General features: G+C 45.0%; 1 protein-coding gene across 1 annotated transcript; it reads right to left on the bottom strand.

Annotated features, from left to right (window-relative positions):
• Positions 1–907: 907 nt before the first annotated feature.
• Positions 908–12,805, bottom strand: LOC146197089 (uncharacterized). The gene is made up of 6 exons (XM_084596439.1): positions 12,706–12,805; positions 6,251–6,357; positions 5,036–5,098; positions 3,244–3,303; positions 2,554–2,610; positions 908–1,000 (listed from the first exon to the last, which is right to left on the bottom strand). The coding sequence occupies exons 1-6, from the start codon at positions 12,803–12,805 to the stop codon at positions 908–910; spliced, it is 480 nt and encodes a 159-aa protein (XP_084452565.1).
• Between the last annotated feature and the right edge of the window lie 2,172 nt (positions 12,806–14,977).

Raw genomic sequence — 14,977 nt, 5'->3', positions numbered from 1 at the left:
ACGCCACTCGCGCCCTGACGACCAAGGTCTGCTGGGACTGATGGAGGCGAAACGAAAAGGCATCCATGTGCTGTGTGATGTCAGCATACGTTAAAGACCCCCAGGTGGTCGAAATTACTCCGTAGCCCTCCACTACGGCTCCTCTTTCTCCCTTTCTACTTTCACTCCCCCCTTCCTTCATTTCCTTACGGCGCGGTTCAGGTGTCCACAGCTACAAGTATGACAGATACTGCGCCTTTCCCTTGCTCTGAAGCTATTATTATTAATATTATATTAACTAGCGCTTTAAAAAGGTTGCGACCTCCTTTTCACGAAAAAAGAAACCGCAGGTTGGTTGCGCGACAGATTGGCGGTTGTCAATATATTCCACGACCGCATTTGCTGCTTTGGAAAGCAAGCTGGCACCAACGACGCAACCTACAGGTCAGCTGCGCCTGTGATAGAATGTTTATTTCTTCACCTTCCGGTGCTTACTTTAAGACCGAAATTATGACCAGGCGAGGCTTAAAAAAATGACAACCCCAGAAACCTAAGGAATAGCTGTGCCCTGGGTAAAATACGTAGCCCCAAGAGAAGTAAAATGAACACATTCGGTGCCTTTTTTCTCTGGCATCCTTCTTGAGACCAACAGGTGTTTGATTAAACATTTTACTTGCAAGAGGTCTTCGTTCCGGTACGTCTTTCTTTTGTGGGCAGTGCATGAGAACTATGTACCGTTTATTTAAGGAATCTGCGAGTGCACATAGAATTACATATTTACAGAAATTTTGATGATATTTATTACAGTAAGTATTATCGAGCAGCCGAGTAAAATGAAGCAGGCCATTACAATGGGCACCCTTCATTCATCGCACCCGTTTGCTGACCACATCAACCTCGATCTTGCCCGGCTTGCCCGGACGATGCTTCAGGGCCGCACGATCTCGAAGTACCAGTGAAGGACAGCATTGGCCCGCTTTTCGAATTCCATCGGCAGGTCGATGCGCCTGAAGAAACAGCGCTGCGGAAGCACAGGGGTTTAGCATGAGTGTCTCAGTGAACCGATTTCGGGGCGAAGTAAAGAACGCTATTTCACAGTTTCCTAGTAACTTCGTAGTTAACGCGAAGTGCAGCAGTATGCAAGTATGTCACCAGGCCCACTATTCAAAGAGGTTCCTCTCTCTATAATTTTCATGCTCGGCTTTCACTGGCCACCAGCTCCTCACCTCCTTCTCTGACACAAGAAAATGCATCGGGTTCATCCCGAATAAAACCTATGACTACGTGCTTACACCAACCTGTCCAAGTGACCACAGTGCTATTATTTTTTTCTTTTCGCTGTTGAGAAATTTCATTCTTTCGATGTTCTTGTGGCTAGGCCTATCTAAGCGTCTATGACGTCGTCGTACTTCTCTGTCCCTGTTGATAATGAGATTTAGTGGACTAAATCTAAAGTAGATTTTAACAGATTAATAATCAAAGATTGCAGATATTAGTAATCTCTTAATAAAAACACCGCTTGAATACGCCAGAAATATTTCTTGCAAGCAAAATGCGTGCACAATTGCCTCTCTAGAGCTTTGTTTGCCGCGCCTCCTCAACAGACTTCTTAGCCTTCTCGATTGGTTCATCGTTTTCATGCGCAATGAAATTTTAGTGTGGGCAGTTAAACGGTAGTCTATCGATTTAGCACAGCTCACAGTTTTCTTGAAATTTACTTGTGGTGCCCTTTCGAAGCCGCAGTATCAATTCGAAGGAACTAGTCGTAATATTGCATTTTACTCTAACCGTACAGGCTACGTCAACACGTGCGAGCAAGCCATGAAGTGATTTATGATTACGATTCTCAGCAGGCCACACAAGTTTCTGATTGTTGGCGCTTTTGGTAGAAGCAATACTTAAATTAAAACTAGGCCACTCAGAAAATATTTGTGCTGCGGTAAAGTTAGTGCTGTGGTGCGACAAGTATTGGTGACGTTCTTGCCATTCCTTTGAATATAGAAGCTACTACGCATGCGTGAATCTGTCACGTTACCTTTCTGACGCGGAAATGCACTCAGGCTGTACTAAATGCTTTACTGAGAGAATGTCTTCTTGATCCGGCCATACGACTCGCTGCTCGCACTTAAGCGGCATAACTCTAGCCATTCTGCTTAAATATATAGCTTCTAGGTCTTATTAGAAAGAGAAATAAACAGAGTTATCGATAAACTGTTGAAAAGATTGCGTCTCTGTACCCAGGAAGTGGGGACGAGCTCAGTGTTATTCTCATGTCGGTGCGCCCCTTCCTCGCTATTAATGCTGTTCCATCATCACTGAAGTGAAAAGATGAAATCAGATATGTAATTTCGTATTTGTTGTGTGGTTATTGTGTTTTGGTCGCAGAGAAATATTTTGACACCTTAACTACTAAATTCCTATCGCTATGAAAACTGTTATAAAGCGGCGCCTATTTTTTGCGTTGTATTGCAAAAAAATCGTGTTATATTGTATGAATGTAAGTGTTCCTTTGTATAATAATCACGGCAGCGGCAACATAAATACAGGGCGACGTGTAGGAAGACGTAAACGTACCATAAACGGAGCTACGAGCTCTTGGGGCGTTTGGCCTGCTGTTGGTATGTCGGACGGCTAAAAGGAGAAAAATATAAAAGAAACAGTTATATTTGGATCGCTGGTAGGGCAGGAACTCATAGTGCCGCTGCCTCGTACGTTAGTCTCTAAAAACAGGGTAGCACGAGTGAAAGAATACGGCTACACGGTGTGAAAGATGCATTGGACAATTGTAGAGAAAGAGGGGGGGGGGGGGGGGGGGGGGAGCTTTAGCTCGCAAATCGAGCCAACGTTTCGACGAGTGGAATTGTCTTCGTCTGGGCCTCAGACAAAGACAAGTTTACTTGCCGAAACGTTGGCTCTACTTGCGAACTGAAGCTCCTCCCCCCCCTCCCCCCCCCCTTACTATTGTTCAGTGCTCTCTTTGCAAAGACAGACATTTATATTAAAGCTACACAGCCGAGCGGGTGGAGAGTGCAGAAAGAGTGAGGAAAGAGGCAGGCAGAGTTGAATGGCTTCAAAACGGTTGCAGTGAATGCCTCGTACAAGGAGGAGAGTAGACAGCAACAGAAGGGAAAGGAAGAAAACACTGACGTGACACTTAAGCTTCGCATTTAAGATTGTGCCGTGATAGCGCTAGTGGCTGCTGCTGCAAATAGCACTGATATTCCAAGAACGGGAAATCTTAGTGACTACAGCGACGTTACTCACGATTCGTGGCTCCACGTATCCAATCAGACAATCGATGCTCTCGTTCCTGCCTTCCTTAGTCTGCAGCAAGAAAACGATTGTTTTAGTCGAATAAAACTTTATCGTGCGGCATATATTTCTTTTTTATTAGGTCTTTTAATGTCTCTTGGCTGTTCTTCAGCCTCTTTCTTTACATCACGCCCGAAGCCATATTTTTTTGCAAGCCATCAATAATCTTTGGTTCAATAGGCTGCGGTTGCTGGCAATTGCGGGGAAAGATGATGGAAGAGCCGGTAAGCGAGTCCTAGAGAATTGTACAGCTGCACTAGAGACTCTCGTGAACCTACGCACATTTCGAATCTGAAGGCGTACTGATCGCTTCGTAATAGCATTCGCGGCCGTATGTGGGAATACGTTTCAGTAATTTCAACAGTTATGCCATTAAGCGCGCACTTTATTCAAGTGCGCCTGCTAAGCCAAAAAATTGGTTACTGATCCACGTGCAAATGATAATCTGGGCTTTATTGTGTTGTTCAGCCAAGTCATATAATTTATCATTTTTATGTCATGCGTTACTGTACGGAGGTTTGCAGCCTGCTCCTGTGCAGACAGCTGTTGCCGATGGCTACTGTCTGAAGACTGCTAGAATGCGTAGCTCTGTAAACCTAGGGAGCCCAGCGTCCAACTTCTGATTAAGTACTTTTACAAACACCTTTATTTTTTTTTTATTTTTATGACAGCGAGTGCTTTTTGAATTCGCATTTGCCAGTGTTAATCCCATTTGTATCTCTATTTAGTTCTTCCACCAGGAAGGAACATGCTTATATTTCAATATATGCTGCATATATTCTTTATATTCATGTTTTCAATATTTCCTCTAGTATATCAAGTGCATTCAAAACAATGTTAGGGGAGGGTGAAATAATGAAAAGCCATGCCCCGGCTGTAACGCTAGATTTTTAGTGCTCCCTAGAGCTACGTGTTGAATTGCATACGTAATGGGCGGAAATGCTATCGCTTATCTCATCGGTAAGCAGGCGGAAAGAATGCAATATTTATCTTTTGCGTAACCTATCGTGAACAAAATAGGACTGCGCCGAGTACAGGAGGTGGGACCTCCCAACTCGCACACATGGTATTTGCTGCCCTCGTTTCCAGCTTCGGGAAGACAACCTCTCAAAGTTTAAAAGAATTCAGAAATATTTTAATATGATGCGTACTCTGCAGGCGGATTAAGAAAGCTTCAGCAAGAACGTAGACGAGAACTTGCTTGGATTCGTTCTAAAAGCATTAAGTAACGCCATCCGTAACTGATGGACTCTAATTACGATTATTGGAACGATATGTTTCTCATTAAAACTGTTTGGGTCATACGCGCCAAAAATGAATTTTCTGAGGGCTCACGTTCGCCTCCTTGGGTCCGTTGACATTTCTCCCCAGCACAACGTTCCTATCCTGTTCCTTGCGAACATTGAGAGAAAACAGCCCAGAAACGTTAGCACAAGAAAACTTTTAAGATTAATGCTTAAAAAAGAAAAGATAATGTCATCGGCCTACATGTTGTTCCCCTTCTTGTGTCCCCGAATTTCGGCTGTTGTCCATTTTGCCCCGTCCAAGCAACATGTCCCAAGAGCCACTAGGCTATTTTTCCCATTTTCCTATTCAAAGGCAGTGCTTCCACAACGCTTGTGCGGTTTGAACAGTTGGCCCGCGTCTTGAAACGGGCTGTTGACAAGACGATCGTCCGCCTGAAGCTAATGGTTTAATTTTCCTATTTCTCTGAAAACTGAAGATGCGAGGGTAATGCACTCACCGCTTTCTTCCCGAAGTATTTTCCGAAGCAGTCTTTGTGCGCCTCACAAACGTTCTCGAGTACCTGCAAAATAATTAACTGAGCGTTATGACTACAAACTGACTGACGTTTTAGTGCAAATATTGCTCTTCTTGCAGAGCCTTTGCACTAAATACATTTGCTGAGCTCAAGAAAACTCACGCAGTGTGCCTCCCTGGCCACGAAGGTTGCATCTGACATCAGCCTTCGTCAATGCTCTTTAATGTTACACTGCATGGTCTCTAATCGCAACATAATTTGAGATCCCGCAATTCGCGGTCTACTACTAACCATTGTTAGTGTTACCCCAGCCTTTAGAAGTGCGTAACAAAAAATATGCAAAAGTGGTGCTCCAAAATTAAAGAGACTCCGCCAGCCCCGTAGGCAATACCGCGTTGAACTTTTGCATGCTTTTTCTTATGTCTGAGTCGGTCATAATTGTTCTACTTTCGGAATATTATACCTGCCAATAAAAAGGTGATACATAATAACCGACTCACAGTTCCCATACTGCTTCGGTGCCATAATCATCGCTTACTGTTAGCACCACTATCAACACATCTTCGCCATCTTGGTCATGCATGTCTCTGTCAATTCTTATGCGATCTATTTGGAAAGGCAGATCGAATGCAATTTGATGAGAAATAAAAATTAGCAGGAATTGCTTGAACTTGCTTTCTTCCTTGCATTAGCCATGGTGTTCACTTAATTAAAAGGGTAAAACAAAGTAGCTAAACACCACGAACCAAAAGGCTTGGAGGACACCAATGTCGGCAACCGCTAATAGGACAAAAGAAGACAACGCTGTTTTATCAGTGCTTAACAGGCAGATTGTGAAAATCGGCTTGCGGCTTGATCAGCCGAGACGAAGCATGGATTCCATTCAGCGAGAGAAAGTCAGAGGCGAATAGGAAAGACAAGGAGATTCAACGGAAGGATGTTAAGGTTGGCTGCACTGCATGGGGAGGACAAGGCGAATTTGAAGTTTGAAGAAGGAAAAGGGGGAATTAGGTAAGAAGCGAGCATTTGAAGACATTTCATCCGACTTAACGGTCCCAGTGCTTCCTGCAGGGGGGGAGAGGGGGGAGGAAGAAGTGTGTCCAGGGCTCCCAAGGCGTGCGTCGGGGCCAGGCGCTGGTAATCGCGTTTCAAAGATAAAGAGCGTCCCAATGAATACTTCCTCACAGGAACACTCACCGCGCTCGCGAATTCACCGCGAACCTTGTACGTCAGCAAGATCTCGTCGATGCACATGAAGATACTCTTGGACACGGGCTTCAGCACTTGCAGCATGGTCGGCTCGTCTGCGACAGAAAGAAAAACAAGTTTCTTTCCATGCTTCTCCAAAATTTAAAGCAACGTTTATAATATTTTTACGCAATTTGTGGTAACGTTATGTGGTATAAACTGAAACGATAAATCAATGTTGAATGAAAAAATAACGCTATGTGTTGCGTCATTAATGATGGCCTAACATTTTCATTGTTTTACCCATATGTTGTCACTCCTCAGTTTCTGGTCAAAGGCTTTGAGGAGCTCCCCAAGGTGGAGAAGATTAGCAACATGGGAGTGATTGTTCGTTAGCATCATATCAAGCGCAGCCATCTGGTTAAAATATAACGTTCTACTGTCTGCAATATGTTACACTGTTTGTAGTACGTAATACTAATAAATATCCTGTGTTAATAAGTGCCACATTTTTCAGGAAGCATTTCCAGGTTATTTATGCGGGCCAGAAATGTTAGTTCTGCCAAAACCCTTGTTTAGAAATATTTGTTCGCGTTAGATCACAGTTCGAATCCGCTCATTCGTAGTTGAGGAGCGGTGTTGACTTTGGCCCCGTGAATAGCAAAATGGACGAATATCACAGGGCAGGATGAAATGGGGCAAACGCCGAGCATAACAGAGGCCGAAAATGCAGCGGTTGCTAGACAGCGAACTGAACGAGAATAGTATACAGTAGAAGTATGAGCAGGAAAGCGAAGGAGGAGGGTAAGGTAAAGAAACTCAGCCCACTGTCTGACGAGGCCGCCGAGGAACAAGACATCATGGTCACCATCTAAGGCAGTGCTTCCCCCTGACATTATCGGCCTGTGACCGAGACTGTTGGGAAGCGCACGTTTTATGTTGGACAATAAAAGTTTGCTCTCTCTCTCTCTCTCTCTCTCTCTCTCTCTCTCTCTCTCTCTCTCTCTCTCTCTCTCTAAAAACGAGAAATGGGGGTACGGCAGGGGAAAGCGAGAATGGTGTCGCGCTCTGCCTGCGGGTTTGTGGTAGCTGTTGTGAAAAGCACCAGCTCAGTGGAGCCTCCGAGGCGAGGTGCGGCCAATCTGGGGAGGAGCGTGGTCTTCGTGATGGAGTCTACAACCTAGGCAGGACGAACCTCAGGCCCAGTTTTGGAACTACGTCGGTAACGACCGGTCCCCGGACAATGTCAACACCGCACCAACACTATAGGCCCAAGATTTCTGTTGTCTGGGAAGTTTCCATCTATACTGCCGCACCTCGGCTGGGTGACCACCACGCCCCCTGCTGTGTATGGGGGGGCTGAAACCTCCCGCGTGCGCGGCATTCTTCACATAAAACTATATACGGCGTCTGCCACGGGAGGCGGCGAGAATATGCGGTATTTACCGCTCGTCTCGCTGTTTAGAACCAGAAAACGGGCGGCCGTGCGCGACGAGTTTTCCCGTTGGTGTACCATGCTTCGGAACAGCTATCCTCCGGCATCTGCAGGGAGGGGCGGGAGACGACCGATCGCGTTGCCGGCTGGGTCCAGAAGCGGCTTTTTATCTTCTCGCGGGAATCCGCGTAAAAGCCTTGGTGGCGCTAGAAGGTGTTGGCCCACCGCTGTTTCCGCTTTCCCCGAGAGGACGCAGTTACCTCTTCTCCCAGCCGTCGCTGCCCCGACGCTCGATGGTATTAAAGTGAGCTAGAAAAATATTGTGCTGGTTGGTCGCGGTGATAGAGGAGGAAACTGGTTTTCCAGAGTCAGGTCGTGATATTTCACCTCATAGGGTTTATATCAAAGCCATGCAATCGTTGTCTATTATTTTGCACCAAAAACGTAATATTCCACGTGCGCGCGCACTCGCCTTCAGTCTACCAGCATGGTCGTATAAGGCTTCTGGTGCACAGATGTCAACACTTTGTACCCCTCATATGCTGCAGGTTTCGGCGTATTGAAGGAAAGAATTTCCGAACGTAATTTTATCACGTATTGAAGTTGCAATAATTTGTAACTGTCAGTCTACCTATTCCAGCAAATATTTTATTTATTGCTTCTCAACAATTCGTCTTTCACCCTCTCACCCCCTCATAGACGTTGAAGTGCAAGAGCGTTAGCTCATGGGTCTTTTAGTGATTACAGCATTAGAAGTTACAGCATGATTTGAACCATGACTCTGGACGTTTGACATTTCTTTATCCATCTTTTTGAGATCAAGTCTTAAACACACAAATTGCACCATTTTCTTCAAGCACTGCAATCATCACTCGAATATCATCGGCATCGAGTAAAGCGCAATCTAAGGGGCATCGGAAGAACCTGAATTTCGCCTCTTTCTAACCTATCGGGGTTACCGTCCATCACAACCTAATCTGTCATCGATCTCGTCGAGACGAATCGTTTGGTACCACCCGCATGTGTCTACGACAAATGGTTCCCAGGACATACCCCCCCCCCCCCCTCCTCGCAACGCGATTGTGACCATTTTGAACCCCCGAAGGTCGAAGATGCGACTACAACATCATAGCGTGACTGTATTATTTCGCCTTGTAATTTTATGAGTACGAACCCAACTAATCATCAGACGCCATTCCGGTCTCTCTACCGCCGCCCAGAGCCAGAATTTCAGTCCAATGCGTACACATACAATCCGGATATTACATTTGTCGGGAGGGATCGTACATATAATGGAACCGGTACTAAGTATATATTGCCGTAATAACGGTTCATAATACACCTACTGCCCACCTAGATCTACCCTAGCCATAGACCTTAGGGTGGCCGCCATCTTGGGTGGTGGCCTATGATAGCCGCCATATTGGGTGTCATCACGTGAGTTAGGGCGGATCTTAGAGTGGCTGCCATCATGGGTGAGAGCAAATCACGTCAGGTGGGCCTTAGGGTGGTCGCCATCTTGGATGGCTAGGGTGGCAACTATGGTGCGCTAGAATGTGGCAACGGCAACCAGCCACGGCGAACACTGCTTCGGAATTAGAGAAATTCTAACTACAGCCCTTGGGGGTTACGCGACAGACCCGGACAAAGCGAGGCTAAATCGCCTAATGTGAGAAGCAAAATATAACGCTCTTAAAGCTGTCATTACTTCCGCGACGGTTGCGAAGGTCGTAGGAAAGAGCACCAGCCGAGGACGAAGACGCCATAGGCTGTAGATTCCGCTCTTGGTCGAAGCGGAAACGAAGTGGCGATGCCATGCGGTACTGCGTGTTCATATGCAATCGTCTATGGCGCCACTACTTCGACTGCAGCAAACGAGTTTTGTTTTACCGATTACGGATTGTTGTGTCATGTGATTTCTTTCCTGCTTATCCATTTGCAAGGTTGAGTCGGTTTCTAAGTCTGTTTTGAGCAATAACATAAAAGCGACTATGTTCTGTAGTTAAAAGTGGAGCCTGCTTCTCTGTGTGCATGTCGTGAATTTCAGTTGTTCCTGTATATGGCACGTTGATCTGCTGGAGGGCTTGCATGCTGTCTGAAGGTAATCAACATAGAGATAATATACTTAACAGTTATATGGAGTTTTATGGCGCATAAGCAACTAGCTATCATGCGCCAAGGACAGGTTTGGATGGTCTTTCGTGCTAAGTTGCTAATGTTATGATACCTATATTTGACTTAAAACATCGTATTTCGTCAGAAACGCAGAACAGAGAATGCTTGATGAATATTGGGATTGTTTCGGTCATGGAATTCATTTTTGGTGACAAAAACTGTTGCGCTTGAAGTGCCACACTGCATAGGGTACCCCATTTTCTTGAAAGCAACTTCTCGATAAGGTTCGAGCCAGGTTTAAACGAAATCAGCGGTTCGACAGTGCGTTGTTCATCCAGTTAAATATCCTGCCGCTCATGCAGAGATCCGCTATAGGTCACGAAAAATCCTTGTAGTGCCGTAAGCATTCTGCAGTGCCGTAAGCGTTCTGCAGATCAAATAAGGTCGCAATAAACCGCTACCCTCGTAGAAAGCCTTTCGCACAGTAGTTACAACACGAACTAAACGGCCGCTTTTATTTTCAATTCGTACTTATCGACGTAAAAGAATCGCGGGATTCAAGGGCAAGCATTACCTTAATGTTCAGAGTTATTTCTGAATTACAGTAAAACAGCTCACTGCGATAGGCCTACTAGAACTACTAATTAAAATTGACGGTGGTCAAAGATGCAGGAACGGTACGATCCCGTTATTTTTCCAAGACTCATGTTTTCTTTCGCCCGCGCATGCCTTATTGGAAAATTTCTAAGCAGCTTCTACAGAGAGTTTGGGTAAATGGGCGCTCATTTTCTGCTCGAAAAGGGTCATTGCGACTGTGTGCAGTCTGTTTGCCACCAGGAAGAACTCGAAGCAATAATGCTACTGTGCGGTTCGACTGTGCTCTCCTCAAATTTTTTGTCTTTCAGCTGAATTCTAGTATAGTAAACAACAATTCTTCAAGGTGAGAACAACCAGAAATTTTAGGAAACTGTTCGCCTACAGTCTCTGTTTGTTCCTCTATAATATTCGGATAGCACGTGCTGTTGGAAGAGTTACATGAACATGGAGTTGGTGTTATTATGTATAATAATCTCTTCTCACATTTCTTTTTTATTAGATGTGATTGAACTGTTTATGGATAAAGTATCAATCACTCTTCTGAGGTTTCTACTGTGTTGTTTTGCGGCATTGTGGCGACCATATCATGTTACAGCGCTGGCTTTTTGTTTTTTAATTTTCAAGTTCCCAAGATATACACCCCTAGCTTTAGTTTGTTGTTGTTGTTTTCGCTTCCTTGCATTTTCATATTCACCTTAATATATGGTTCCGGCCATTACTCCTGAGAACTGAGTATAAGTAGGGTTTGCGGAAGTACTGGTACCAGTCATAAAGTTCTATTTAATTAGTTGACTTGAGGATTTTCCCAGAATATTTTATCCGCATTGGAGTCTCCTTCAAACAGTGCACCCAGCTGCTGAATGTATGCCTTCCAGAGCTATTTCATCAAAAGGTCTTCTAGTGACGGTGACGTGATGATTATAAACAACTTTGTTTGTTTTCTTTCGCTTCCCCATATACATCAAATACAACGCAACTAAACTACCGTGTTTGCCGCGTTATCGTTTGTTTTTGGATGCTTTAGGGCAACTTAGAAAAAAAAACGCAGTGTAGCGGCGATTCAGTTTGAGTCAGGTTTTCAATTTTTTGCGGCGTTTTTTCTCATTTGTGTGTGTGTGTGTGTGTGTGTGTGTGTGTGTGTGTGTGTGTGTGTGTGTGTGTGTGTGTGTGTGTGTGTGTGTGTGTGTGTGTGTGTGTGTGTGTGTGTGTGTGTGTGTGTGTGTGTGTGTGTGTGTGTGTGTGTGTGTGTGCGTGCGTGCGTGCGTGCGTGCGTGCGTGCGTGCGTGCGTGCGTGCGTGCGTGCGTGCGTGCGTGCGTGTGTGTGTGTGTGTGTGTGTGTGTGTGTGTGTGTGTGTGTGTGTGTGTGTGTGTGTGTGTGTGTGTGTGTGTGTGTGTGTGTGTGTGTGTGTGTGTGTGTGTGTGTGTGTGTGTGTGTGTGTGTGTGTGTGTGTGTGTGTGTGTGTGTGTGTGTGTGTGTGTGTGTGTGTGTGTGTGTGTGTGTGTGTGTGTGTGTGTGTGTGTGTGTGTGTGCGTGGGTGCGTGCGTGCGTGTCCAGCACCAGCATTTTGATTTGCCACGTGATGTTCATCTGGTTCTCTATTTTTTTTTTATCGCGAATGCTCACCACCTGATTGTAGTTGCTCAAATGACTTTTTTTTTTACTTTTTTTTTACTTCGACTTTTTTTTAATGTTGCAAGTTAGCACCTGTCTCATCTACACCTGGGTCGTCCTTGCCCTTTCGTGCGCTATGTTTCCTAAAAAGAAAAGGACAGCCAATGCTACTGCTACTTATTGGTGCACTGTAACAGCTACCCTAGATTACTGCTATCTGCTCGGTGAAGGGTGGCGGGAAAGGAACATTTGATGGCTACGACGCACTTGTAATATTTTATTTTCTCTAATACTTCCTATAGTATTTCTACTCTGCGATCCTATCTTGTATGAACGTAGCCGTGATGGAGAACCAGTTGTGGCCAGACGACAGGCCCTTGTTTTTGTTTTTTTCTTACAACGTTCTATTTGTTTTGTTTTTTTCTTACAACGACTAAAGAAATAACTACTGCTATACTGCTATTGCACTACTGCAATATATAGTACTGATAGTGAAACCTCCTACTGTTACTACAATTAACTGCCTGCACTAATGGTGCTACAGTTATTATTGCTACTACACTGAGATCTCAGTACTGCAAGTACTACGACTACTACTACTGTTACGACCATAGAGTGGTGATAGCCGTGAATAAAATGAAACTTCATTCACAAATAGTAGTACAAACCACAAAATCAGCGCAGAAAAGGAGCCGCAAATCTCACCGGGAGTATTATCACAGAGGTTCTTTGTGTTACCAGTTCCTGAGCAGGCCAACACCGCAATCGCTACCAAGAAACGATGACGCACAAGACGACCAAACATGGCGCTCCCGCCTGACAGCCTTCGGATAAGGGTGTCGCCTACAGTGCACTGTCTGAGCGGCCGTGCCGAAGTGTCCGGTACATGCGAACAACGTCGGCTCCCTTAGCTTTCGGACAGAGAGGGCCACTATTAACTTCATGTCACTGCAGCGGAAAAGGATAATTTCGCCTCTTTCTTTTTTTTTTTTCTTGTACGCGGCTCTACACATTCTTTTTTTTTTTTTGTTTCAAATTTTCTGTTGCTTTCAAAAAGCGCAGCTGCAGCGGCGCCTGTGCTCATACAGAAATCCCAGCGGCAGCGTGCCCCGAGAGGAAGGCATGCGCAATCAACTTGAAATGAAAAAAAAAAGAGTGTAGCTGGCGCTCCTCTGATCAAATAGCAGAGGAGGTGAGGCTCTCCTTTCCGAAATATTCCGAAACACAGATGGATACTCGCAGGCTTGAAACTCATGCCGTCCTCTACACAGCGACAGTGACCTTGTAAGCACGCACAAGGCCTGCTCCTAGATTTTTTCGTTTGCTTACAGCAGAGCCGGAGTTTGGTTTGGTTTGTTGTGCTTTTTTTTTTAGTTTCTAGGGTTCGACGTCCAAAAGCGACTGGTAATATGAGGGAAGTAGTAAAGAATGATTGACAATTTAGCGTGCTTGGGGAAAATGCGTATTAGATACAATAGCACTCATATATCGGGTCTCACATACTTCATACAGTCCCAATCAACCAGATCATGCAAAGAACCAACGAACATAGACACAAAGAGCGCTTCAACTAAGCAGCACAGACGTGTCATACTCTTAGAGCAGCGTGTTTTATTCTTTCATCTAAGGTCTCAGTGCGTTCAATTCCCATCTGAAAAGTGCTGCTCAAGATGGCAGCTCTTCCCAACTCGGCCATGGCGTGTTATCCTGTGACGTCACACGAACCTTCGTCAAAGACACGAGGGTGCCGCACGAGCCTGCAAACATCCATCATCACACACAATGACTGAGTGGAAGATATAGTTGTAGCACATTAAGAATATAGTTGACGATTGAAAACAACGAGGGCAGAACCCTAAGGCAGGTGGTTAATAGGAAATACGTGCAATCCAACACAATAAGAGTTTCAGGACAACTTCCAGAAGCTAGAAACCTACGATGTCTGACAATACAAGGAAAATACGAAGTATGCCTACTAAGGGCTTGGCGATCGCAGCTGGCTGAGAGGCGAATTAAAACAGTATTCCATTTCAATTCTCTACTTTTTCTTATATCCTAGGTATCGTCATTGCGTTGAAGCACGAGTGCTCCATCAAAGATTCCAGTACAGGAACAGGTCAAATTCGTCGTTATGTTTATTGTGACGTGAACGAGTGAGCGAAGAAAACGCGCTTCCTAAATGCCTTGGTTAAAGCCCTGCTTCCTCTTTAACGCGATCCTGGCAGGTGCTCAAACGTAACAATTTACCCGCATCCGTCTTCCTACTGGTGGCAACATGTTACAACGATGGCGTTTTTCAACAAGCTCAGCTGAATTTTTTTTTTTTTTTTTTTTGCGTGATAGAGGAGAAAGCCAAACAACAAAACTCTGGTGCGCATAAGAAATGAGACATTAGACGTGTTACCCGTTCATCGCCTACAATCGTTATGGGGTGTACAGTCTTTGTCAAAAGTGTAGGGCCCAGGGGGTCTGCTTCCACGCCATGTAGTGACACTGATTTACTTAGTGGAGGTTCTTCTCATTGAAGAAGGTAGGACAAAACATCTTCTTGCCATCAAGAGATACCGAATCGCTGGATATGCATTACAAGCCGCACGAAGTGGCTCAGAACCAGACACCTTGGACTCTACACTTTTGACAAAGACTGTACACCCCATAACGATTGTACAGCCTTTGACTAAGGCTGTACATGATCCCTGCCACATTTGGGGCTGTGTGTATCGGCAAAACAGGTCTTGTACGTCATGATATAGAGCACCGCGAACAAGACCAATCCTGCCAAGCCCAACTGGAGCGAATCACGATAATATTTTTGAATGATATATAGATTACGTGTCTTGGCTTGGCGCATGCGTGGATGTTCCTCGGCGGTATGTTTCTTCAATAAAATTTCAGTTGTTAGTCCGGTCCGTGTCCTGTAAAGTTCTCTCTTGTGTTTGCGTCTTCTTTCTTTTTTTTTTTTTTTTGCTGGTTTACT

Source organism: Amblyomma maculatum, chromosome 3 (genome assembly GCF_055883805.1).
Source record: "Amblyomma maculatum isolate TAMU_Amacu chromosome 3, ASM5588380v1, whole genome shotgun sequence".
Lineage (NCBI taxonomy): Eukaryota > Metazoa > Arthropoda > Arachnida > Ixodida > Ixodidae > Amblyomma > Amblyomma maculatum.
Note: the sequence above shows the minus strand (reverse complement) of the source record. Positions and strands in the feature narration are given on the sequence as shown.